This window comes from Callospermophilus lateralis, chromosome 2 (assembly GCF_048772815.1).
Source record: "Callospermophilus lateralis isolate mCalLat2 chromosome 2, mCalLat2.hap1, whole genome shotgun sequence".
NCBI classification, from domain to species: Eukaryota; Metazoa; Chordata; class Mammalia; order Rodentia; family Sciuridae; genus Callospermophilus; species Callospermophilus lateralis.
Genome location: NC_135306.1, coordinates 102,142,181 through 102,167,032, shown reverse-complemented (window position 1 = coordinate 102,167,032; position 24,852 = coordinate 102,142,181). Strand labels below are relative to the sequence as shown.

At 44.1% G+C, this 24,852-nt stretch overlaps 1 protein-coding gene across 6 annotated transcripts in view; it reads left to right on the top strand.

The window, feature by feature from the left end:
* Positions 1-24,852, top strand: part of Pknox2 (PBX/knotted 1 homeobox 2) — a 264,489-nt gene that overhangs the window by 224,458 nt on the left and 15,179 nt on the right. For all 6 annotated transcript variants that reach the window (XM_076843596.2, XM_076843590.2, XM_076843592.2 and 3 more), the window contains 4 exons: positions 5,484-5,672; positions 17,464-17,593; positions 18,046-18,143; positions 18,949-19,068. In XM_076843596.2, coding sequence (XP_076699711.2) covers positions 5,484-5,672; positions 17,464-17,593; positions 18,046-18,143; positions 18,949-19,068 — 537 coding nt within the window. The remainder of the gene's footprint in view (positions 1-5,483; positions 5,673-17,463; positions 17,594-18,045; positions 18,144-18,948; positions 19,069-24,852) is intronic.

The window sequence follows — 24,852 nt, the reverse complement described above, 5'->3', positions numbered from 1 at the left end:
ATCCCCATTTTACAAATGAGGAAACTGAGGTTCAGAGAAGTCACGGAGTTTGTCCATTGGCATCAGTGGACATGACCTCAAATCCAGGCTGTTTGACAGTGAATCTTTCGGGCTTTCTCCTATTCAGGCAGCTCCCCGCATTGCCCATCTTTTTTTCTAATATTGAAGAGGTCCTACATATTCATTGCCTCAGAGTACCATTATGATTTACTCTACATTCTTAAATCTTTAAACCAATTCTATTAGCCCATAAAAAAGTAATCCTTTCAGCTGTGCTTTATCAGATCCAAGGATAGGTCCACTTTTGGCAACTGTGTACCAGATCCAATTTAAACATGCTGTGCATGTATTCCATTTGAACAAAAACTATTCTGAGTAGATTTTACTTTTTATTTTTTTAACTTATTTATGTTTGCTGGGTTTTTTAAAATAATAAGTGGATTTTAGTTTTTATATTTAAAATAAATGAATAGAGATATGCACTTTTTTAGTGTATGTATGTATATATATATATATATATATATATATATATATATATATATATATTGTATATGTATATAAGTGTGCACATGTGTGTGTTACTATATAAGAATTTTTTAAAGAAAATAAAATGCTGATTACGGAATACAGCTAGGCATGGTGGTTCATGCCTGTAAGCCCAGCTACTTGGGAGACCAAGGCAGAAGAATCACAGATGGATTGCAAATTCAAGGCCAGCCTTGGTAACTTAGTGAGACCTGGTCTCAAAAATTTTTTGAAGAGGCTGGGAATGTAGCTTGATGGTAGAGCACCCAGGGTTCGATCCCCAGTATTCACCCCCTGCTCCCCCCCCCACACACAAAATAAGGCAGAATAGACTGGAAAATGAAAGAGAGAGGAGAAAGGAAAGAAAAAAAGGAGAGATGGAAGAAAAAGAGAAGAAAGATTTAAGGATTGTTTTTGTCTGGAGAAGGAAAAAAAACTAATTGATCAACTTATTCAAGACAGATGTCTGGTTCAGTGTATGGCATATAGTGAAACTCAGTGTTTGTCGAATCGATAAAGTTCAGTGCAGTTGTGTTGATGGAGGCATGATGTCCTTGGTGCCTATAGAAGGCTGAATAAGCCCTTCATAGTAAGGCAGAAGAACTGTTGGCCAAATGTAGGAAAGAGCTTCTTACTCAGTGGATTGAAGAAACACAGAGGTGGTCCAAGGCAAGGAAATCATCTCCTGATGACAGGGACAGCCTAGAAGAGAAGAGGCAGCCTGTGTACCTGGTAAGCTTGCACTGCTCACGAGCTTGCAGGCTACCTGAATCATCTTGCAGAGCCAGTCAATTGAGGGTAGAAGTCCTGGTAATGCTCAGAGAATCAGAGCACAGTGGAACCCAACTGCCCAACGCTCTTTTCACCCATGTGCTGAGGTGCTCTGATGCTGGGAGTGAGAGATGGGAAATAAGAGCAGCTGAATAAGGGAACATTATCAGGGAAGGTTCTGAAAATCCTAATCTTTAATGCCCCCAAAGCTATTTGGTTTTCTTAGTACTTCATACTTCCTATCACACTGAGCCTCTCCACCCCAACCCATGTACTCTTTATGTTCCCATTTTCTCTATGAACCTAAATCCTGAGAGTCTGTATTGAGGGTGAAGCAACTCAGGCTCAGGGATGAGGTCACGTGGCTTCATATCACCTACCAGCTGTGTGACTTTAAGCAATAAAAATTTAATATATCTGGACTTCATTTTCTTTAACTATAAATTATCAGCAGTAGGTATCCACCTACAGAGGTTCTCCTCTGAAATAGATAAGGCATGAGATGGGCTTATCATAGTACTTGAGGCATAGAATAAGTTGTTTTTGGGTATTGTGATCAATCCATCAACAAGTATCTATTAAGCGCTTTATACTATGCTAACATTTTTTTTTGGTGTGGTGCTGGGGATTGAACTGAGGGCCTCATGCGTGATGTCAGACAAGTGCTCTACCACTGAACTACATCCCCAGCCCCATGTGCTCATCATTCTGAGAAGCATAAACCAAGACCTCCATGGCCAAAGTCAAGTAGAAAATTTAGGCAAGAGCACATCTTTATTAAGTTCCTAACTGCACTTTTCAGTGCAAATGATCCATACTATTGTTACCATTCTTCTCTTTGTCTGAAATTATTCAATCTCCATCAGTCTCAGCCCCTTGAATGTAGCACTCCATAGGATGAGACCTTGTGTCTAAGCCCTGCATAAAGTCATGCAATTGTTGGTTTCTGAGTATAAGCGACAGTCTAATTTAGTACTCTAAAAACGCTTACTTATTTGAGCTCAATCCCTGCCCATCAGGCAATCCATAAGCCCAGCCCACGGAATGTAGGCTCCCAACTTGAAATGCCAAAGAGTCTCAAGAAGGGTGCAACACTGACCTCCAACCACAGGCTCTATACATACCTCACACTCAAAAATTTCTGGGAGTGGTTTCCTTCCTTGTTTCCTTCCCTTTTTATATTGTCTGAACTTGTTCCTCAGCATTAAAATGCTGGCTGAAAGCTGGAAGGGTGGGATTAAATACAGACTCCCCTGTATTGTTTGTGTCATCAGAACTGGATGGGAGGACAATGAGCACACCTTTTATATATATATATATATATGTGTGTGTGTGTGTATATGTATGTATATACATATATATACACATATATGCATATATATAATTGTAAACTTATATGCAATTATAAAAACTAATACAGAGATATCTGTTCCCTTCATGGATAACCATAGCACCATTGCATAAGCAAGAAAAATCCCCCAACCTTATTCACATCTCACCAGTTTTATATGCATTCACGTGTGTATGTATGCAAGTATATAGTTCCATGCAATTTTATCACATGTTTAGATTCATGTAAACATTATTGAAGTTTAGGAACCAAAGAGTTTCAGCCTCCCTTCTCCTCACCCTCACTGACCCCTACTTTGTTCTCTATTTTTATAATTTTGTCATTTCAAGAATGTTATATAAATGGCATTATGTGGTATCTAATCCTTTGAGATTGTTTTTCCTTCTCTCAGCATAATTCCCTTGTGATATATCCAAATCGTTGAGCATATCAATAGCTTATTCTTTTTTATTACTAAGTCATATACCATGATACAGATGGACTATAGTTACTTTATCACTCACTTATTGAACTATATTTGGGTCTTTCCAGTTTGAGACTATTAGAAATAAAACTGCTTTGAACATTCATGCACAGGTATTAGTGTGAATGTATATTTTTTTATTTCTCTGGGATAAATACCCAAGATGCAATTGCTGAGTTGTATGGTAAAGCAAATATTTAGTTTTGTAAGCAACTGTCATCGTGTTTTCCAGAGTGGCTGTACCATTTTACATTCCCACTATCACTGTATGAATATGTAGTTTTTAGTTCCTTACTAGCATTTGGTATTATCACTATTTTTCATTTTAAGCATACTGATGGGTGGGCAGTGATATCTCATTGTGGTTTTAATTTGCATTTCCCTAATGGCTAATGACATTGAACATCTTTTCATGTGCTTATTTGCCATCTGTATATCCTCTTCAGTGAAATGTCTGATCATGTCTTTTGCCTGTGTTCTAATTGGGTTATGTGTTATTTTACTGTACAGTATTGAGAGTTCTTTGTATATTCTACGTACAAGTGCTTTGTAAAATAGGTGGTTTGCAAATATTCTCTTGCAGGCTATGCAGTCTTTTCATCCTCTTTACAGAGTCATGTGAAGAGCAAACATTTTTAATTTTGACCAGGTCTAATTCATCATTTTCCATTTCTGAATCATGCTCCGGTATCAAATCTAAGACCTCTTTGCCTAACCCTAGATGCTAAACTTTTGCTTCTGTTTTTGGCTTTTATTCCCCACAAAGTGTTATGGTTGGAGTCTTACATTTAAATCTTTGTTCTACACTGAGATAATTTTTGTCTAAGATGAGAGGTTTAGAAAATTGATCAAACTATATTATATTGTGTGCATGTGCAAAAAGTAGCAGCAAATCCAATTATTATGTATAACTATAATGCACCAATAAAAATACATAATTTTTTCAAAGATGTGAGGTTTAAATCAAAGTTATGATTTTTTTCATTGTTTTTTGTTTTTGTTTTGCTTATGGATATCCAATTATTCCAGCACCATTTAAACAACCCCTGATTGAAAAGCAATTTGGCATTATTCATCATGAGCCATGTCTATAGCTTTTCTCCTGTCATTTCTGGGAACTTATCCTAAGGAAATAATGCAGAAACAGGGAGGTAAATCTACAGGCTTTGAAAATATTCTCTGTAACACTTTTTATAAAATTGAAAAATTGGAAATAATCTAAATGCCCAACAATAGGGGACAAGCTGAGTATGGCACACATGGAATAATACACAATAATTAAAAATACATTTACATATTAACTGTTACCCATTCAACAACTATATATTCCATATCTATACATGTTGGTACTGAAGATAACATAGTGAGCAAATTAGATATCCCTCCTCTCTCCTCAAATTCACAATCTAGAAGAAAAAAATACAGAAAACAATTCTGTATAGAAAAATACATTAGTCAAACTAAGGGGAAAAAAATCACATGTATCAGTTTATTGCAAATCGGATAAAATATAAGCTTGTGGAAAAAACAAAAAGCATCCTTCTTTTAGGTTCATTGGATCATTTTTTTTTTCTTTTTCAACCCTCTGTTTTCCTTACCTTCCATAGTATTTTTCTTCTATTTAATAATAAATAGCAAAGTTTCAATTGCAAAGTAGCTTCTTGCTTGGTAAGGTCAGGAATCCCCATATGAAGGGGCAACGGGCACACATACAACCATCTAAAGGGCACAGAGAACAGACAGTTAGGTATCTGGTGCCCAACTAAGCCATGCTGGATTATTCAGTCATTCAGCAAGTACCCATGGAGTGTCCACAAGGTAACCCATGACACATGAAGCACTCAGAATATGAGTTTAAGAACAGACAGTCCCTGACCTCTTGGGTCACTTACAACAAACTCTAATCTCAACCTTCCTTATGCTTGTTCGGTAGTTCACACTTCGCAGAGTGCCATCGTGTACATTCCCTCAGATGATCGCCTCAGTGAACCTGTAAAGTTGTTAGGGAGGGTATAATTATCCCCATTTGTTAGACACTAAGATGCAGAGAGCTTAAGCAACTTGCCCAAGGTCACACAGATAATAAATGGCAGGCCTGGAGCTTGAACCTGGCCCTTCATCTCTAAGGCCAGTGCTGTTCTCAGAATACCACAATTGCCTCAAGAACAGCTGTGATAACAGTGGGCTCAGAGCACGAGAATAATCAGCAGAGAGCCATAATGAGAATTTAAATCTTGTGGATGAGAAAGCATTGCCTATGGCAGGGATGGCTCCTCTCCCCTGCTGGGGCTGGGGCTGAGGCTGGGGATCCTGGCAGTGAGGGGCCTGTGTGTGATGCGGATGCCTGGTCTTACCTCTCCTCCCTTTCCCCAGATGGTGAAGGCAATCCAGGTCCTGAGGATCCACCTGCTGGAGTTGGAGAAAGTCAATGAACTCTGCAAGGACTTTTGCAACCGTTATATCACCTGCCTCAAAACCAAGATGCACAGTGATAACCTGCTCAGGAATGACCTCGGGGGACCCTACTCCCCCAACCAGCCCTCCATAAACCTTCACTCACAGGTAACACACAGGCTGGGTCCTATTTCCTAAACCAGGTTTGTAGGAAGGTCCAAAAGTCCCCAGGCAACCTCAGAAAAGGAATTCAACTCACTGAATCCTTTCACCAACAGGCCCTCCTCTGATCCCCATCTTCTGTTATCTCCTAGAAAATGACAAGATCTGAGAGAGATAATGTCCAAAGTAATTCCTGGCTTCCCTGCCCCAGATTTCCAAAGGAAAGGGAAATGGGAGCTTCCCTGGAGGATGAACTGCAGAAGGGCTCAGATCTCTTGGCCCACAGGCTCCTCCAAAGAGCTCAAGTGAGAACTTTCTGTGCTCCTAGGAAAGAGGCTTCAGGGAATGTGGGCCTTCTCCAAGTCCTGCCCATCTAATGAACGATGACAGCTTCCACAGGACAGCTTCTCCAGTAATTCACCCTATCCTGGTACCTTTCTCCCATTAAGGTTTAGGACCCTGTAAATGTCACCTCAACCTACCCTATTCCAAGACTCTCCTGCCACCTACATCCTAGGAACATGGAGATAAGGAAATGGTGTCTGTGTGCTATGGGAAAGAGTGGGCCCTTCTCTGCAGGGCACAGTGTTTTCCTCAAACCTTCAAACTAAGAAGGCTGCCTGGTTATACCTTTATACCTCACTTGCTGGCATTTATATAAGCCATAGACTCATCACTATGTTCCCCTTTCACTGAGTTCCTAAGTCCAGAAGACACACAGGGAGCCCCTTCTGCACTCATTCCACCATCCCCAGAGGCTTACATTGCCCTCCTCGTTAGACAATCAGGTGTGGGGATGAGGGTAAACTTTCTAAGAATGAATGACGTGAGGTTCTGGGAAGGATGCCGAGGAAAGGTTGTGCCCTTTATATCCCAAGGCCTATAAGGATAGGTTGGTAGGGGAAGAGGAAGGGATGGGCTGATCTGAAGAAGGCAGCCCCCTGTACATAGTGACAACAAGCACTGATGACACTTGGTATCACTTCAGACCCACCCCAGTGGGATCTCTGTGGGACACAATAGTGAGTACTGCACAGGACACAAGGAAAGAAGTTTATTTCCTCTTCCTCTTGCTTGAAATCACCAAATCACTTTATTACAGATCTAAAAACAGCAGCCCCGGCTTCTGCTTGCTAATATTCTCTTGAAATAGACTCATTCCTTCAGAGTCTTATTGTACTTTCCCTTATGATCAAAATTAGCAAGAAACTTGCATAAAAGAGGACAATAATTGCTCAACGAGCATCTCGTTTGTAATTTATTAGTTTCTATTATTGTGGGTTACCATGGTGACGCTGCACAGCCCCGGTGACGGGAGAGATGTAAGATAGGAGCTGAGGAGGCTGTGAGGCCTCACCAAATGGAGATGCACATTTTTATCAGTAATTTTCATGAAAATAATAAGTGAGGAGTTAATGAGATGGAAAGCCATCCTGTGGCTATTGTGAATTTTTTTTAAGTGTTGATCTAATTAGAATGCATCGGTCAGGAAAAGTAATGAGGATTTAGTGCCTCACAGAGATGTGAGGATCATATCAGAAAATTAGCACAAGTCTTTGGAAATAATCAGGTCCTTGGAGAGGCACCGGATTTCCCCTCCTGGGCCTTCTGACTCTACCTTGAGCTCTAGAGTTGGGGGTGTACCAAGGTAGTGGAGGAAGGAAGGGGGGCAGAGGGCTTAGCAGCCACAGTGGCCCCCTCAGGGTTAGGGGGTCTGAGGCTGACAAGCAAGGCTGTGGGAGGAGTGGGGTTTTTGGAGAAGGGGACAGTGGACTGTGAGATGCTTCCCGAAACAATCAGCCTTCCCGGGAATGCCGGTATTCAATGCCTCTAAGCTTTGAGGAAAGAGGGAAGAATTTGATTCCTCTCCCTGAGAGCATCAGATCCCTGCCTGAGGGTGAGGCTGGCCCTGGGATAAGCCTGCAGAAAGGCCTCTGATCTGCAGGGAAAGAGGAACTCAGAAATTGGGCAAAAACAAAGACACTTAGTAAGGCATTCCTACTTGGTATTACTCAATCTGTCCTTTCATTTTCTCTGATTGCCACTGCCTCCTTCACTCAGGCTTCAGTGGGTAAATAAGGTAATCGTACATCTGCTGCTGTCCTGACCCGCCCTCCTGTCTTACCTGGCCATCCTTCAGCCCCGCTTCACACCCACACACTTATTTAGTTCCTGCTGCTGGACTGTCCTCCTAAAGCCACTCTGAGTTTTCACATCTGCCTAACTGACATCCAAGACCTTCCTAATCCAGCCTCAGCCTTCCTCCCTGGACAAACTTCTTTTCCATGCCAGTTTGTTCAGGGAACACTTCCCTCTGGCACACCTCTCTCTGCAGAGCAAAACCAGACTCTACCCAAGGGCAGTGGCAAGGTTAAACCTTTGGAGGTCTCACTGATCCCCCATCTAGGATGGACTTTTCCTTCTCTCAACTGGCTGCCGAACTCATTGAGCCATTGACAGGGCAAACATCACATGTGACTTTAGATGATGGACATTTATGTCGGTTTCATTTTCCTTTTCTGGACAACAGGGTTTTTTGTTTGTTTGTTTATTTGTTTGTTTTTAGTTGAGACAGTATTTTATATGTTTAAAATCACCAAATCACTTTATTGCAGATCTAAAGACAGTGGCCCAGGCTTCCACTTGCTAATATTCTCTTAAAAAATGGGCTCATTCCTTCGGAGTCTTATTGTACTTTCCCTTAGGATCCCGACCGTGCACAAGGTGTGCATGATCCACCACCAGCAAGTATTTGTTGAGAGAGGTAATGAAGTGGGGGGTGTGGGGGGCGGAATCCAAAGTAGGGGGAAAAATAGGAAGAAAGAGAAAGGGGAGGAAAGACAAATATAGAGGCCAACATTCAGGAGGGAGGGAGGGCCAGGCTGAAGTATTGGACAAGAAGAGAAAGAGACAGGAATCCACACAGACGGAGGAAAAGGGAGACGACTCTAAGGAAGAAAGCGACAGAAAAAGGAGCAGGCAGCAATAGTGAGAGGATGACGGAATTGGGCTCAGTGCACTGTGGAGGCACTTGGGGGAAGAGAAAGTGAGTAGTCCTATGCTGTCCATCCACATCCCTGCTCCCTGGTCACTGAGGTAGGGCGGGGGCTTGCATGGGTTCTCCAAAGAAGGTGATCGTCTGCTGTCAAAGGACTAGTCCAGAGACTTTCCATGTGGTAGACTGGTCTCAGGAGCCAACACGGAAAGGAGGGAGGCAATGAGCGTGTGTGTTGTGCGCATGCGTGTGCCGCACATTCGTCATGCTCCAACCTTAATCCCCCCCAGCCTGAAATAGCTGCTCTGAGCGCCAGCCCAGCCTGAGGAGGGGTGTCTACCCTCTGGAACATGATCCTTGGGATCAACATCCCGGCTGCCTGCCAGCTTTGTTGCAAACTGCTGGCTCATAGTTTTCCCTGTGTGCTAATCACCCAGCCTTGTGTGGCAAAGTGGGAGACATTTTTGTCTTCCAATTGGTTGCCCCACTCCCAGATGCCATGTTGTATCCTCCCGCGAGCTCTGTGGGGTTTGGAGTGTTCCCTGCTTGCCTTCCACTTCTATATGTGGGTTTTCTCTGTGGGGGTGGAATGGAGGTGGGAAGCAGTAAAACTAAAACAGTTTCAAAGGATTTAAGCTAGCTTTCAACACAGCTAGTTCTTTCCACCTCCCTAGGAAGCCATCCCATTCTGCCCGCACCCACCAATTTCCAGGCTTCTTGCAGGGGCAGCCTCCTCAGTACCCAGGACACTCATTTTAGACTGCTACTCTGGGTTCTCCTGTCCTTCCTAGAGGGCACAAACTAAATTATTTCACTAGAGAGAGTCTAACTCCTGCCTTGCTCGATCAACTACTAATTTGGCCTGAAATTCATCCCTCTTTCTCCATAGAGATTTAGACTCAGCTCTATTACAGGCGAATCAGACTAAGCCACAGTTCATTCAGTCACCAAGCATCAGGGATACTTACTGTATGCACAATGCTAGGTCCTGTGAGAACACACGTGAATAGTCCAGGAGGAGCTCCCAGTATCAGGGAGAGGGAGCTGTGAGTCATACCTGGAAGTCTAAATAAATGACATCAGCCACAGAAAGCCCAGAGTAAGGAAAAAGAGGAGGAAAGAAACAACTGAAGAAGTGGCGAGAGGGGCTGCAGGAAGGCCCTCCAGATTGAGCAGACAGTATGTGAGACAGGAGTTGCCCTGATAGGTCTCCCCAGTGAGAGCCCAGGCTTGACCTCTGATCCACACATCTTCATGGCCAGGTTTGTTTCTGCCCATATAAACCTCAGCATGGACTAGAGAGGCCAACAGCAGCATTTTGCCCACTGTGATGGAAGAAGCTGCAGATTCACTGGCCTTGGGAGGGCTTCCTGGGGAAGGAGGTCTTTTAGGTGGGCTTGGGAGAGGTAATAGCCCTATTAGTATGTCTAAAGCTGAGTGTTTCCAGTGCTGCAAGAAGTCCAGGAGAAGGTGAGGAGCACAGCCTTTCAGAATCCCCAGAGAGTAGGTAGTGGAAGATGAAGCTGTCGCTGTTCATCTATGCATCCTGCACCCATTCAAGTACTTGCAGAGCCTCCAGGGATGTAAAGATGGACATGGAACAGCCCCTGACCTCAATGTAGAATCAGGAGTATCTTGCAGCCAAATTTATGAGGGGGCTATATTTTGGGGCTGATCATGGTGGCCAGCTGCTAAGATTTTAAAGTGAAGAATATAGACAATGGATCAGGGCTAGAGACACATTGGGGGACAAGTTAATTGAATAGCCACATCTTGTATAGCTCAAAGAAGAACTATATTAGAGCTTTTTTCTTTTTTTAAATTATTTATTTATTTAATTATTTATTTTAGTGCTGGAGACTGAACCCAGGCCTTGAACATTCTAGGCAAGGGTTCCACCACTGAGCCATACTCCCAGGCTCTCGGTGAAGAAAGGGAAGACCATCAACACTGATTGAGCCTCCCCCTATCCTATGCAGTCTCAAACTTATCACATAATAGGTGCTTTACATATAATATGTTATTTGATCTTCACAAAGGGCTTCAAGGTGCACATATTTTCTCCATTTTACACACCAAATAAAAAGAAACTGAGAGGAAGTAGATACTGGCTCAAGTTCACGGACCTAATAAGTGGCAGTCTAGGGTTGGTCACTCCAATTTTTTGTTTTACTGGATGCTTTTCCACTGAACCCCCTACCACTAAGTTACATTCCCAGACTTTTTAAGTTTTTATTTTGAGATAGGACCCAACTAATTTGCTCAGACTGGTCTTGAACTTGCAATCCTCCTGCTTCATCCTCCTGTGTAGTTGGGATTACAGTTATGTGCCATTAGGGTGGGTTACTCCAAAACCTACATTCTTCTTGCCATATGGTGATACTTTTTTTGTGACACAAAGGACAACAGGGGTCCTGGGTCCCAAGTGAGGAGGGTGACCCTGCCTGGCTATAGCATAGGAATTCAGAAAATAGAGATGAAGAAACCAGTTGCTAGGGAGTAAGAAATAGCAGATAGATTGGAAGTGGGGGATAGAGGGGGACAATGTGAGCACAATTTTGAATGCTGAGTTTTGCAATCCAGATACAACTGGTTTTTCAGCTCTGTGACTCCTTAACAGAATAGGAAGTGGGCTAATCAACACATCCCTCCCTAGGAAAGTGGGGCTTGTCTACTGACCTACAGGAGTCTTGCATTTTCAGGGTTGGTATGGGGTAGTGGGGTTGTGGGTCTAGAGGTTCTGCCCATGGCCGAGCATCTTAAGGACTTGACCTATGAGTTTCAAGACCAGGTAGGGGAAGGGAAGGAAAGGTGACCTACCTTGAAAGGATGGAAAGGGCACAGCCCAAACCAAAGTGACAAGAAGTTGAGTTCGAACTACCTAGTTCTCTGTTCATAGGCGTTAAAGCTGTTCCTTTAGCTGGTTCCTATCCCCCCGCCCTCCAGTCAGGGGGCCTGGAGACCAAGAGGCGGTCCTTCCCGCCAGGCCAGTGAAACCTGAGAGTTTCTCTTCTTCCGAGAAGGAATGTTCCTTAAGAGCAGCAGCTGCTGCTTGTCCCCACAGGCTGAGCTGCCTTTCTCTTGAGAGTAAAGCCCCCAACAGGAGTGGGACCAGGACAGGATTAGGTGGCTTGTTTATATGAGCTTGGCTTCCCTGAGTTTGCGAACCTAGCTTTTCTTGGTCTAAGACAGGACTCCAGCTCTGCTAGAACTGAGAACTCTGCCAGAAAGGGTGTCTGGGGACAGGAACAACCTCCCCACCCATCTAAGTTGTGTGTGTGTGCACTGACACGTCTACCCTTCCAGGCCGCATCCCAGTGAGGTCATGTACTTATAAAGCATCCACCATGCTCTTAATATTGTGTTGGGCAGTTTCGGGGGTGTCAAAGATCCTTCTTTCCCTCAAAAAAACCTTATGACTAAGCTAAGGCAAGAGGACACCTACATAAAAAAGAGAACCATTCTGGTGTGTGTTTAGTGTGTAGGGCAGAGAGGGAGCCCTGAAGAGCCTAGAGGATGGCCTGTATTAATGCCCTAGGTAGGGACAGATCCTCCAGCAAAAGTGGGGCATTCTGAACCCACCCCCGCCCTTCCCCCAACCCAGGCAACTTAGCCCCAAAGCCTTCCTCTTGTGGGTTGAGGTGGTGGATCAGCAGAGACCCCTAGTGGCCAGGGTGGGGATGGCAGGTGCTGGCCCCAAGCCCTACTCCTCTGCGCCGCCCCCACTAGGGAATGACATTGGTTTTGCCACAATCCTCAGCTGCAAGGACCTTTGCAAGGCCATTCAGTTCATTCCCCTGTTTCATGGGCATCCTGGTAAGATAAAATTCCAACTATTGCAAATAGCTCCAAGGGAAACTTTTTTTTCATTCTTTCATTTTTCATCCCATCTTGGTTTCTTCCAGAAATTGCTTCTTTGAGTGGAAATTCAAAGTCTCCCTGGGAAGCTTAGCTTAACCTTTCCCTGTTAACAGTGAAGAACGGTGCCTCACAGAGGGACAACTCTTCCTGGTAAATGACATCAGACCGATGTCTGAGTCCACAGCCTCTGTCAGTTCATGTGTGCCCCACAGCCCTCTAACTTCTAAAAATCATCCTCGAGCCCTTCCTGTTTCTTAATCATAATTTCTGAATAATAACTTCTATGTTACAAAATGAGATTTGAAATAAAACTCACACAGCAGGCCCAGGACCAGGGTGTTGAGGTAGGCCAGCGGGCCGCACTCTAGAAGCAGGCATGCTCCACTCTTCTAAACCCATGGCCCTTTCTTGCAATTTGTTTCTGTGTCTCAAGCAAACAGCACAGGGGGAATAAGGGTGTGTGACATCCGGGGAGCCTGTGGAGCACAAATTGTGGGTTTACATCTGGTAGCCAGGCTTTAGGCAGAGGGACACCATACCAAGTTCCTGATGGGGCGAGGCGAGGAGTTCCTGGGCAGGATAACCAGATCTCACTCCTTGGGTCCTGGACAATTCAAGCAGGGACTTGAGAATCTAGATGCTGGAAAATGTCACTAAAACTTACCAGATGTGCTTCTCACCTCTTTATGGGTGCTAAGAAGCCTAGAAGGAAGTGGCTGTATTTGGATCCAGGCAGAGCAACATGCACCTGGATTTGGAGTCTGATAAGCCTCCAGGGGAAGCTGCCGAGCACTGTTTGCTTAGCCAACAGATTCTTTCCCAGCGGCTGCTACCAGGTAGCTCCTTTCTTCAGAAAAGACTTGTAGACTCTTCCTGAAGATTTGGAACTGCCCTATTGCCATTCTGTGGAGCTAGGGACAAAGGCTCGTCTTGAAATTGTAGCAGAGTGTGTCTTGGAAATAGTTTGAGACAGGGGATACACTTAGAATTACGGGGCTTGGCATGGGAGCTGAAGAGCATCTTAGGCAAGGAGGCATGGATGAAGGGGACACGTGGCAAGATTTGTCCCGCTCTGACTGGCTGTGCAAACTCAGCTGAACTACCTCTGTTGCTAAAATCCTGAGTGGCTCTAGGATTTCTAGGACAGGTTTTAAGTCCCTGCTATCCTACTCCCTATTTGAATAACCTCAGCCAAAGGAAGTAGAAAATAAATTATGGGATAGCTAAGTGTGCCAGGCACTGTGCTTGCACTACAATTTGTCCAACTGACCCCAGAGCTTGTTTCCTTTCTCTGTGAACATCCATCCCACATTAAGAGCCAAAGGACCTACATTTGAGGCTCAGCTGTGTGCCTCTGGGAAGTCACTTCCATTCTCTGAACCTCATTTCCTCTTCAGAAAAGTGGAATGATCTCTCCCTCTGAACCCATAAGGTGATGGAAAGATTAACATGAAATAGTGTTGCCAAAGAATGCTGATATAAAGTGTGCATAGTATGTAGGTAATATTCAGACCCTTATGATCTTTGGGGCCGACCAAGGGTGGTTTTTAAAACTATAGCTGGCTGAGCATCTGATTACTGGCCCTGTGAATCCTTGTCTTTATAAACACCCCACGCCACAGCTCAGGAGGTTTGGGAAACAGTTCCATCTTGCAGAGGTAAGGGAAGAATACTGTTTGCCTAGACTTCGGATATGTGAGGATTTCTTTCCTCTTTCTCACTCCAGCTAAGATATGGCCAGCCCTGACCCTAACCTTTGGTCTCTATCCCTGAAGTTTTTCATTCCATTCCTTTGCCGATACACTTTGGCTGTCTCTCAGAACCTCCCAGCCAAAGATCCAGAGAAGGGGAAGAAGTGGAAGGAGAGAGAAGGATCTCATCCAATGCATAAATTGTCTTCAGTTACCTAAACCGGGTGAGCTGGCATGGAACTTGTCCAAGCCACAGGGTAGAGAACCAACCAGAGTTTGAATAAGCAGATGAATTATCCAGGTGCTATCTCACCCTTCTGTCTTTGGCTGGAAGACTGTGTGTTGGTTAAATCCCAAGGGACACATCTTGTATTTATGTTACTGACTTTGCCTGAAATTTCCTAACCTTTCTGGATACGTTTTTGGGGTGAAGAAAGTCTAAGACAACTCTTTATGCTTAAAATTCTCAAATGTGTCTACCAAAAGAGGAGCACCATAGTATGGATGATTTCAGAGTATTGAGCAGTCAATTCCATTGGCTTTAGGGTGAGTGGCATGGAGGATCCCATTCCTCACTTCAATTTACCTTGCAAGTTTGCTTCAGTTTCAAATAATATCAGGACTGGTTTACAGTCTGTGAGAATGGTTGGTTGGGGTTTTGGAATGATGGAGCTCAAACTTGGAGGAACCTCATGACTAAAACCTCAGACCTCAAGGGCTCCTGAATGGCAGCACTGGGCCAACCCATTTTATAAAGGAGGAGGTGAAGCCCATAGAAAGAAGCATCATGCCTAGATTCCCAAACTCAGTGCCTTTTCTCTGGCCTACATGCTGCTTTGGACTTCTTTAGGATTATTCTTATCTGTTCCCCTTGCCCTCAGTGACTAGGGTTCAAGGGGGCCCCTTGTATACCAGAATCCAGCACAAGGCAGGTATTTAGTATCTGTGGCTAAAGGAGAGCTGTGCTGTAGTCCTGTTGCTGTTGACCCACTGTATGACCTTTTGCAAGTCCCTGAAGCCTCTAAATCTCAGTTTCTTATTTGTACTTCAGGGAGTTGGATATGTGGTATCTGTAAGGGGCTCTTACAGTTTCTTAGGTGTCTACATGTCTGGACCAATTTTAGACTCCAACTGCATGAACAACCAGGCCAAGAGTTTTGACTCAAATAATGAACCTCATTGGTTAGGAAGCTCTGCAGAGTCCCAGCAAGGGGAAGGCAAGGAAAGAGCTGCCCTTTCCCTTTCCTAAGGTCACAGTGGGAGAGGTGAGCCAATAACAGAAGCAAGGCTCCCTCCTGCTTCATTCAGGAGGAGTGAGTAGTGGGACCCAAAGGTCCATGAAGCAGGTGGGAGGTAGGAGGGCTCCACTCCAGTTCTCCTAGTACTGTGTATTTATAGGTGCTGGTTCTCCAGTCCTCAGGTCAGGGATAGTCCAGCAGGGCAAGAAAAAAAGGTTAGTTGGGAGCAGATGCCAAAGGGGATTTCATCAGCATAATCCAGTGAGATATAGAAACCAGCACCTACTTCCATATCCTAGGGAGTTCTGCCAATTCTCAGCGCCAGGATCTGGGAGGAAACTCGCTGTACTGTGCCTTGTGACACTTTCCCTTTGTCTGTCACTACAGGTTGGCAATCATTGGCTCAAGGTTTCTTCCAAACACAGGTGTCTTCTCATTTCAAATTCTAGACTTTCCCTGGAGACTGAGGACCCAGGTTTCTTCCAGTCTTAAAACAAAAGCTAGGAAGCTGGAGTCATCTCCCCAACCACCTCATTTAGTCTATTTTCTTGACTGCTTTGCTGTTTCTAAATCTTTGCAGTTCATACCTATGATTGTAGCACTTGAGCTTTGAAATGTCAGCCTATGTGGCCATTGGACCTGTTAACTGGTTCAAGCCCTGTTTTTCAGATAAAGAATTGTGACTGGGAGGAGTAAGAGACTCAGGAGGGTCTCTCTCAAGCCTTTTTCTTCTCTCTCATTCCCTACCTTTCTTGCTTTCTCCAAATCTAGAGACACTGACTTCTCACACATCTGGGTCCCTTTTTTCAAACTCTCTGAGGCCCAGTCACCTTGTGTAGGTTCCCCAGAAAAGGAAGCCCATTTCTCCTGAGGCCTGAAGTCAAGCCTCACCTGTTGTCAGGTTCCTTAACATCAAGTTCAAGGTTTTTTCTCAAGTGTTAAATGATGAGAGGAAAAGGGGACCAGAAAAAATTGTCTTCTTAGCTGCCTTGACTACTGCAAAAACAAACCACGGACTGTCTACTGGTTAACAGTGAAGGGCAAAGGGAATTCTGTGTTGGGAGCCGGAGGAAAAGAAAAGAAAGAATTGATGATATGCTGAAGGCAATGAAGTTGAGGCTTATATAAGACAAATTATGCTGAGGCTATTTTTTATTACTATTTTTTCCACATTTTTATTGGTGCATTATAATTACACATAATGGTGGGATTTGTTGTTGCATATTCATTTGTGCACCTGATATAATTTGGCCACTATCATTCCCCAGTATCTTATTATTTTTTAAACAAGCATTTTAGAACAATGTGCTGGGGTTAAGGATACAAAGGTAAAAGTTGGAGGGCAGCGGGTGTAGCTCAGTGCTAGAGTGCTTGCCTGGCATAGGCAAGGCCCTGGGTTCCATCTCCAGCACCTTAAAAATGTAAATAAAATAAAATACTGGAGGGTGCTTTGTGCCTATTATGAAGTCTAATAGATGTGTGCTAAAGATTGTGAAGAAGAGAGGCACTGGGTGAGAGAAGGGCAAGGGAACACTTCGGGCACAGTTGAATTTGAGGAATGAGTAGATGCTGAGGATGGAACTCAGTCCTCAGCCATGGCTACACCAGGGGAGTTTTAAAATTCCGAAGTCCAGGACACACCCCTCACTCATTAAATAATAATCTCTGGGGCTGGATCCCACACATCATCACTGGAGTTTCCAAAATGTAATCTAGGTGAAACCTACTGGTTTAGGGGACAATTTGTGCCTCAGGTTGTCAGAGGAACAAAATAGTTAAATGGATGACCATTGTTGCCTTTTGGGCTTGGGTTTTATCTATTTTTTTAAATACTGAGCCTTCTTACCCTTTCTGTAAAGCCAAGGGAATTGCTTTCTGGATTCAGGGCTGGGGAGGAGCAGAAAGGAGGGCAGAGGGAAGGCAAGACGGGGACAGAGAAGAGGGAGATCTGGGATCTGAACCATCTAAGCTGTCTGGGACATTATCACAAATCACGCCTTCCTTTCTACCAGGACCTCCTGCAGAATTCCCCCAATTCCATGTCTGGAGTCTCCAATAACCCCCAGGGGATTGTGGTCCCAGCCTCAGCACTCCAGCAGGGCAACATCGCCATGACAACCGTCAATTCACAAGTCGTGTCAGGTCAGTGCAGGGAATACGGAGCTGGGGAGCATGGGGAGCACCAGGGGAGAAGGGTGGCCCCTAAGGAATCCCAGGATCAGGGCATGTCCTGTGCTAAGGGAAGGGCTTCCAGCTGTTTCTTGACTACAGTGTTCTGCAAATGGTTGGCACTCCTGATTGGGATGGGTTGGAACAAATTTGGGTCAAATTCTCATGCTTCCCTTCCCCCAAGACTTAGTAAGGCTATTGTCTCTTTCCCCAAACACTTCCCACCAGAGGCTGTGCTTTAACTCTGGATACCATTCCCCCAGCCCACATACTCCTCCCCTACAAGTGGAAGAAACATGCCTCACTGCCCCAGGGCTGCTGAGCAGAGGGTCTTCACATATCAGTGCCAAGCAAATTGGGATCGCTGCTTGCCTTCTCTCCTCCCACCCTATGGCAGGGGACCCAAAAGCTGGTTGTCTCCTCAGGTGGAGCCTTATACCAACCGGTTACCATGGTAACCTCCCAGGGTCAGGTGGTCACTCAAGCAATCCCCCAGGGAGCCATCCAGATCCAGAATACACAGGTGAGTGTGTGTAAATGTGTGTATATTTATAATATATTTATATTTAGGAGGGCACTTCTAAATGCATACTAGCTGTGAGGCACTTTACACAAGTAAATTCATTTAATCCTTACTATTCCTCAAAAGGTATCATTATCCCTACTTTACAGATAAGAAGCTAGGTCTGGTAAAGGTTTTTATCAGCTCCTGGGATTTTGCTGCTTCCCTAGTTTACATCAAAGGATCCTGCACTTCCTATTCCTAGTCTCCAGATCAAGCCTCTCTGTAGCTTGGTGGTGTAGAGTGTAAGATCTATAGAAAGATCTGAAGTCAGAGGCATAAGATCTGACATTAACTCTGTGATCTTGGATAGGTCTCCTAACCTCTCTGAGCCTCAGAGTTCTTATCAATAAAGGGGGGATTAATAACCAACTCACACAGCCCAACCTCCTACAGTGCTGTTGGAAGATTAACCATGGCGATGGATAGGAAAGTGCTTTGCTAACTCTAAATTATCACAGAAATGCTAGTAACTATTAAATGGTTTATAGCAAATTGATATCTTCCATACTCTCTGCATGGTCTTGTTTCCTTTGTCTTCTCTCACATCCCTCTCTCCTTCCTCCCCTCCAGCTTTTCTTTCTCCTTCTCTTCTCCCCTCACCCCAAGCCTCGTCTTCTTTCTCTGAGGGGCTGATGTGGGAGGAGAGGGAAAGGTGACCTCGCCAGGGTCCTGGGAATGAGTTGGGAAAGAGGGTTGGCTGGGAGAGCCCGCCATCTCTAAGGCAACAGGTCCCCAGCTGACTTTTTCTCCACATGCCCTGAAGGTTAACCTTGACCTCACCTCCCTCCTGGACAATGAGGATAAGAAGTCCAAGAACAAACGAGGAGTCTTGCCCAAACATGCCACCAATATAATGCGTTCTTGGCTCTTCCAACATCTCATGGTGAGTGTGTGTGAATGTGTATGGCGGGGGTAGGGGGTTACATTGAGGATGCCAGACTGATGTCATCTCCAGACCTGCAGGGCATGGCCTCAGAGAGGGTGATAGGAATATCAGCCCGAGGCCAGCCCAGGAGAGGCTCCCTCTCCTCCCCCTCCTTTTGTGGGGGGCGCTAAAGCTGGGAGGCTTTCTAGTACTTGCTGTTGTTACTGCCTCAAAAATATATGACAATAAAGGAGCTAATAGGAATGAACACTTTGGAAAGAGTTCAGTACTGGGCATGTGTACAACATTGTTTTGTGGACAGAGTAAAATTCAAGAGGAGGTATCGTGATTACTGGAAGAACAGGTTAATTCTCTCTCAGGGTCCAAAGTTCACTCTGCTGGGGGAAGCAATGTATGTATCCATTTCCCTCTGGGTTAGAGCCACTGGACAAGGTACAGCTTAGGGGAGCTTGGTTAGAACACCAGCTCTGGAGGACAGATGAGGCTGGAATCCTGGCTTTTTCACATAACCAGCTCAGCTCTGTGACACAGAGCCACTGCTGTCCTAGGCCTCAGTTCCCACCTTCTTAAAATGGCGCAATTCCTTGGGTTTAAATGCAGCGTTTATAAAATGCCTACTATGTGCACATAACATGATGGTAGTTACATGTTTGCATGTGGTGCTATAAAGACAAGCCTTTGGTTGAATGTTAGGAATGGCTTCAAAGTTATAATCCTCTACAACTCTAATTTCAAGGGCTATAGCAATTAAGACCAAGGACTGTGTGGGTCTGACGTGTGTGTGTCGTGGGGTAGGAAGCAGATTCTGTGATCACAAGCAGGCGTCCAGCAGTCTGGTGTGGCAACAGGACACATGCATATACAAGACAAATGCAGAGGGGCTATGGATACATGGACCAAGAACTGTGGGAAGAACCAGGAATGAAGAGAGATCTTCCTTTAGAGAGAAGGAGAGAAATCAAATGGACCATGGAGATTAATAATCAGTCAATCCACAGCTCTTTATCTGAAATGGGAGAGCCTCCAAAGCCACAGAAACTAAGCCTCAGCAATGGCTCTCAGATGTTGGGAGCAGAAGACTGAACATGGTCTTAAGGATTCTGTCTTAGAGATGCTGGTCTTTTGTGAGCGCAGAGAATGGGAAGAATCACTGTTTGGCAAGTAGATGTGGGGACCAGAGTTTGGCATCTCCCCAAAGCTATCCACCCAACTCTCAGGACTTGGTGCATCTCCAGTGTGTTGCTGAACAAGCTCATTTTAAAATCTCTATGTAGTTTGGAAATCTGGAGTTTTGAGTTAGAACACTAATTTGGACAGAAGAGGCTGGAAGACTAAGGGTTAAGGCAAGGAGAGGAAGCTGGAGAAGCTTCCCAGAGCCTAAGCAATGAAGCAAGGGAACCAGGGACAGGTCCAGTCTGGATCTCGAGGGGTGATGCTCTGGTTTCCTGTCTGTTCTGGTTTCCCAAATTTTCAGAAAACCAAGGATCCCTTGGGCCAGCTGATGGCCCCAGAAGCCCAGGGTCTTGTTAGAGCTTGCATCCCATACATGGGAAAGAGGGTCTCCCTAGGGAAAGATCAGTCTTCTCTGCATGGACCTGTCTGTCACAACCCAAATCAGGGCAGCACAGGCTACCCTGTCCCTCAATGGATCAGAACCAGGCTACATGCATTGTGGTGTGATGACAGATAATGATAGGATGGAAAGCTCATGGGCTTTCAAGGCAACCAAACCTGGGTTCAAATCTAGATTTTACTTTTTATTCTCTAATCTGGCCACTCTCACCTCTTATAAAGATCACAATGAGGGCTGGGGTTGTGGCTCAGCGGTAGAGCACTCACCTTGCAAGTGCAAGGCCCTGGGTTGGATCCTTAGCACCACATAAAAATAAATAAATAAACCAAAGATTGTGTCCTACTACAAATTAAAAAAAAATCACAATGAGGTCATGAAATAGTTACAAAGACCCTGGAACACTGAGGTGCTTAATAAATGCTCATTCCCTTTCCTCCTTTGCCCCTGGTCCCCATGCATTTTTTTAAATTTGCATAAAGACCTTTTAATTAATTAATTAATTAATTTTTGTTAGAAAGGGATCCCTATGTTTAGAAGTATCCAAACACTTCAGGCAAACTTGAGCCCATGAGATCCAATTCAGGTTCAACTCAGAAGTAAATGTTGCAATACAGAAAATATTCTACTCACTTAGGTCTGGGTCAAAATGTAATGCTTCCATTCTAGCCCAAGATCTGTAGGCATGCTATTTTAACAGAAGAACAAAGATGTATGTGTTTAGAGAACCAATCACAATCAAATCTTCACCCAGCAAGTTCTGTATAAACATCAAGTTGGCCATAAATCATTCATCCAGCTGTTTCTTTTCAAATTTGCTCAGGCCACACACACAAGAAAAGACATAAACTAAAAATAACACAATAACCAGAGGCTGACATCTGAAATCCTCTTCCATTAAAGCATCCAGGTCAATGCAACAAGTACTTACATTAAGAGCTGAAATGTTGGGAAATGGTTCAATTGGTAGGGTTGGATATTAGCATACATCTCCCAACTGCCCAATGATGCTACATAGAATTCATATCTATGAAATATCTGCTTTCTAACATCCTTCATAGAATTCCTGACAGGAGTGCCCTTATACCATACTATTTGGCATAAACCCAGGAATCAGGAACTACCCTTTGCATTTTTTTAAATGGTTGTAAACACACACCTGCAAACCACCTCAGCTACCTTCCACTCCCCATCTGCAGCTCAACTTTTTAGCCTGAGACTGGCAGGTCACCCAGCTCAGTCCCTTCTGGCTGTGCCCACTCTCACTTGGGTTCATGTCCTGCCCTTTCCTTGTGAGCATCCTCTATAGCTCAGGATCTGTTCTTTCTGCTCTATGGTCACTTCCAACTGGATTTGGGAAGAAAGAAGAAGAGAGAGGAAGAGAAGAGGCAGGAGAATTAGCTGAGCACCAAACAGAAGAGAAGAAAGGACTCATGTTGACTTTATAAAGACACTTAGGACAATAGAGAAGTCTTGCCAAAAAGAATATGTATGAGCCTTCTGCCTGCCTTCACCCACCCACTCTGCTATTCTCTGTAGCCTGGAAGTGCTTGCAGCTGCAGATGCTAGTAAGAAAGCACTTAGTATTGGCAAAGTCCTCCTACAGCTAATGCCTTCAAGACAGTGGCCTCAGGAGATGAGAAGGGATGGGCTGCCAGGCCTCTAAAGTCAGAACCCAGAACTTCTGAACTTAAAACCAAAAATTCTGGTCACTCTAGAATAATAAGTATATACAGCTGGCCTCTACAGATCACAACTGCCCCTGCAGACCACAGCTGTCCCCTGCAGATCATGGCTGTCCTCTGCAGATCACAGCTGGGCCACACAACCTGGGGCATCATCAGAACAGCCTGGTCATCTGTGTACATGTGCACACATACACTCCCTGCCAGACCCCAGCTTCAGGACAGAAGCTGAAAGGCTCCTGGTAACCAGGCTCAGGGGAGGGAGACAGGCTTTGAAGCCAAGCAGATTGGGGTATGAATTGAATTTCTTGCAGTAGCTACATGATCACTCTGATTTTATTTCTTTGAAAAGAATAAGGTATTTATTTCCCCTGGTTGTGAACATTAAATAAGAGAACATCCTTAAAGAGCCAGGTCTTCCATATAGTCAACTTAAGAAATTGTTCACTTTGAACTTTCCAGAACAGCCAACCAAGAGCAAGTTTTTAAGGGTAAAGCTCAACATTTGTGAAAATTAATTAAAGGTGAATGGCTAATGTGTCGTTTTGATCTGTAACACCTGCTGAGTTTCCCATCATCTAATCCTAAGAGTATACTGATGAGCACAGTGGATTTCCCATGCTATGTTGTGTGCATCAAATCTATATTCATTATGGCTCTGACTCTGTGCGTTACCCTTGTCTGTGGGCCCTATGGCATTGGTTCCCAATGTATGTACCTTCCTAGGACTTTGCTTGGCATTGCTGCCAAAAAGGAGTTCCATGGTGAAATGTTTGAGCAAATCTGGGTTCTACAAGGGTCAGCCTATTTCTTTTTTCTCAGTGTACTAGGTGGCATTGGGAGTTCACAAGAGGGTTAAGGCTTGAGGCTTCTTCCAAATGTATTTGATGGCTCCAAATCTTTCTCCTTGTCATTGTTGCTCTGAGAAACAGCCCTGAGACAGAACAACTCTTGGGAGAGAGAACCTCGGGGTAACAGCACAGTGAGCATGCAGTAGCTACTCAGTTTGGGGAAAGAAGAGTGGAGAAGGTATAAAATAAAAACGTACCTCAGTGTTCCACAGATGTTCTGTATCTGGTGCAGCTGGGACAACTAGTTTGTTGGTTAGATAATTGAAAAAGATGGTTAAAAATAAAAAAAGGAGCAACCATTCAAAAGATTTGCTTTATGTTAATTTAAAAGATGTGTATAAATTCATTTGCTAATTTTTGATGTAGGACCAAGGTCTTTTTCTGATGAATGTTTATTATTTTTCTTGAATAAACCTTCTCCATAATAAAATTTCTTTAAATTCCATGTTTATTTAAAGAGAAATAAGAACATTGACATTTGGGAGCTAATCTGGCTACAAGATCTTTCTGGATTTTTATTGTACATTCCAATGCCCTATATCTGTCTTACCTGATCCTAACTATTCAGCTTTTCCTTTTCTTTCCTTCTTTTTTTAAACCTAGGTCCTTGAGCATGCTAGACAAGTGCTCTCTACCACCAAGCCTACTATTACTATTATTACCTGCTCCATATTTAGCATTTTTAAGCAAATTTGAGTTTCAAGATTTTCCAAAGCATTTTTAGTTATCTTAGCAACAGAACTCTTTCTTTTTGCACTTATATTTCATTGGTTTACAGGGCAGGTCATTAAATTATATTGTTATAACATCTTTAACTGTCATACACCAATCTGGATACTAACACTGAGGAGTTTCTGATAAACAGATAATTTGGCTGATGGATATTCTACAAAGCAGTCCTTTCAACTCAAGTATCAGGATCTGATGACTGGCGATTGTTATAGTTTACAGAAGAAATGGAGAGCATTGTGTCATTTACTACCTTGGCCAAATAGATACTAATTTTGAGCACTCTATAGTAAATATTGGTTTTTCTGCCATCTTCTTTTCTGCGGGCAGAAGTTAGGGGTTTTTTTGTTTTGTTTTTTTGTTGTGTTTGTTGGTTGGTTGGTGGGTTCCTTTTGTCCTGTGTCTGAGGCTTCATGGCATTAGCAGCTACAGACATGATTTCAGATGATAGACAGCTCCTGAGATGGAAGTTACCTCTGGAGCCTTTTTTGCTGTCAGGCTGCAGTGAGATTGGGATAGTTTCATCCATTTGCTGCTGACTGCTGAGTCCCTAAAGAATCCAGTGACATTTTCTTGCTCTTGCATTTTGGCTGAAAGAAGCTAAACTCCTGCTGGAAGCAATCATTTCATAGAACACCCAGGTCAGGTGGAAGTCCTGGCGGAGGGTCCTCCCTCCCTGTGGAGGAGGGAGAGGTGCTGAATGGAGGAAGAGGTGCTATGCCTCCTCCCCAGCTTTGGCTCCCATCTGCTCCACTCCAGATCCCAGCATCATCCTGCTTGCCAGGTGATTCTGCTCATCTTCATCCCCAGACATGGCAGTTCTCTGCATGCTGCTACCATAGTACATGAGCAGTTCGCAGGCCAGGAAGTCCTGGAGAAGAAACCAGGCTCCAACACAGCAGTCACTCCTGCACCAACCATGGCAGTGTGCCAGTCTGTGGTCAGC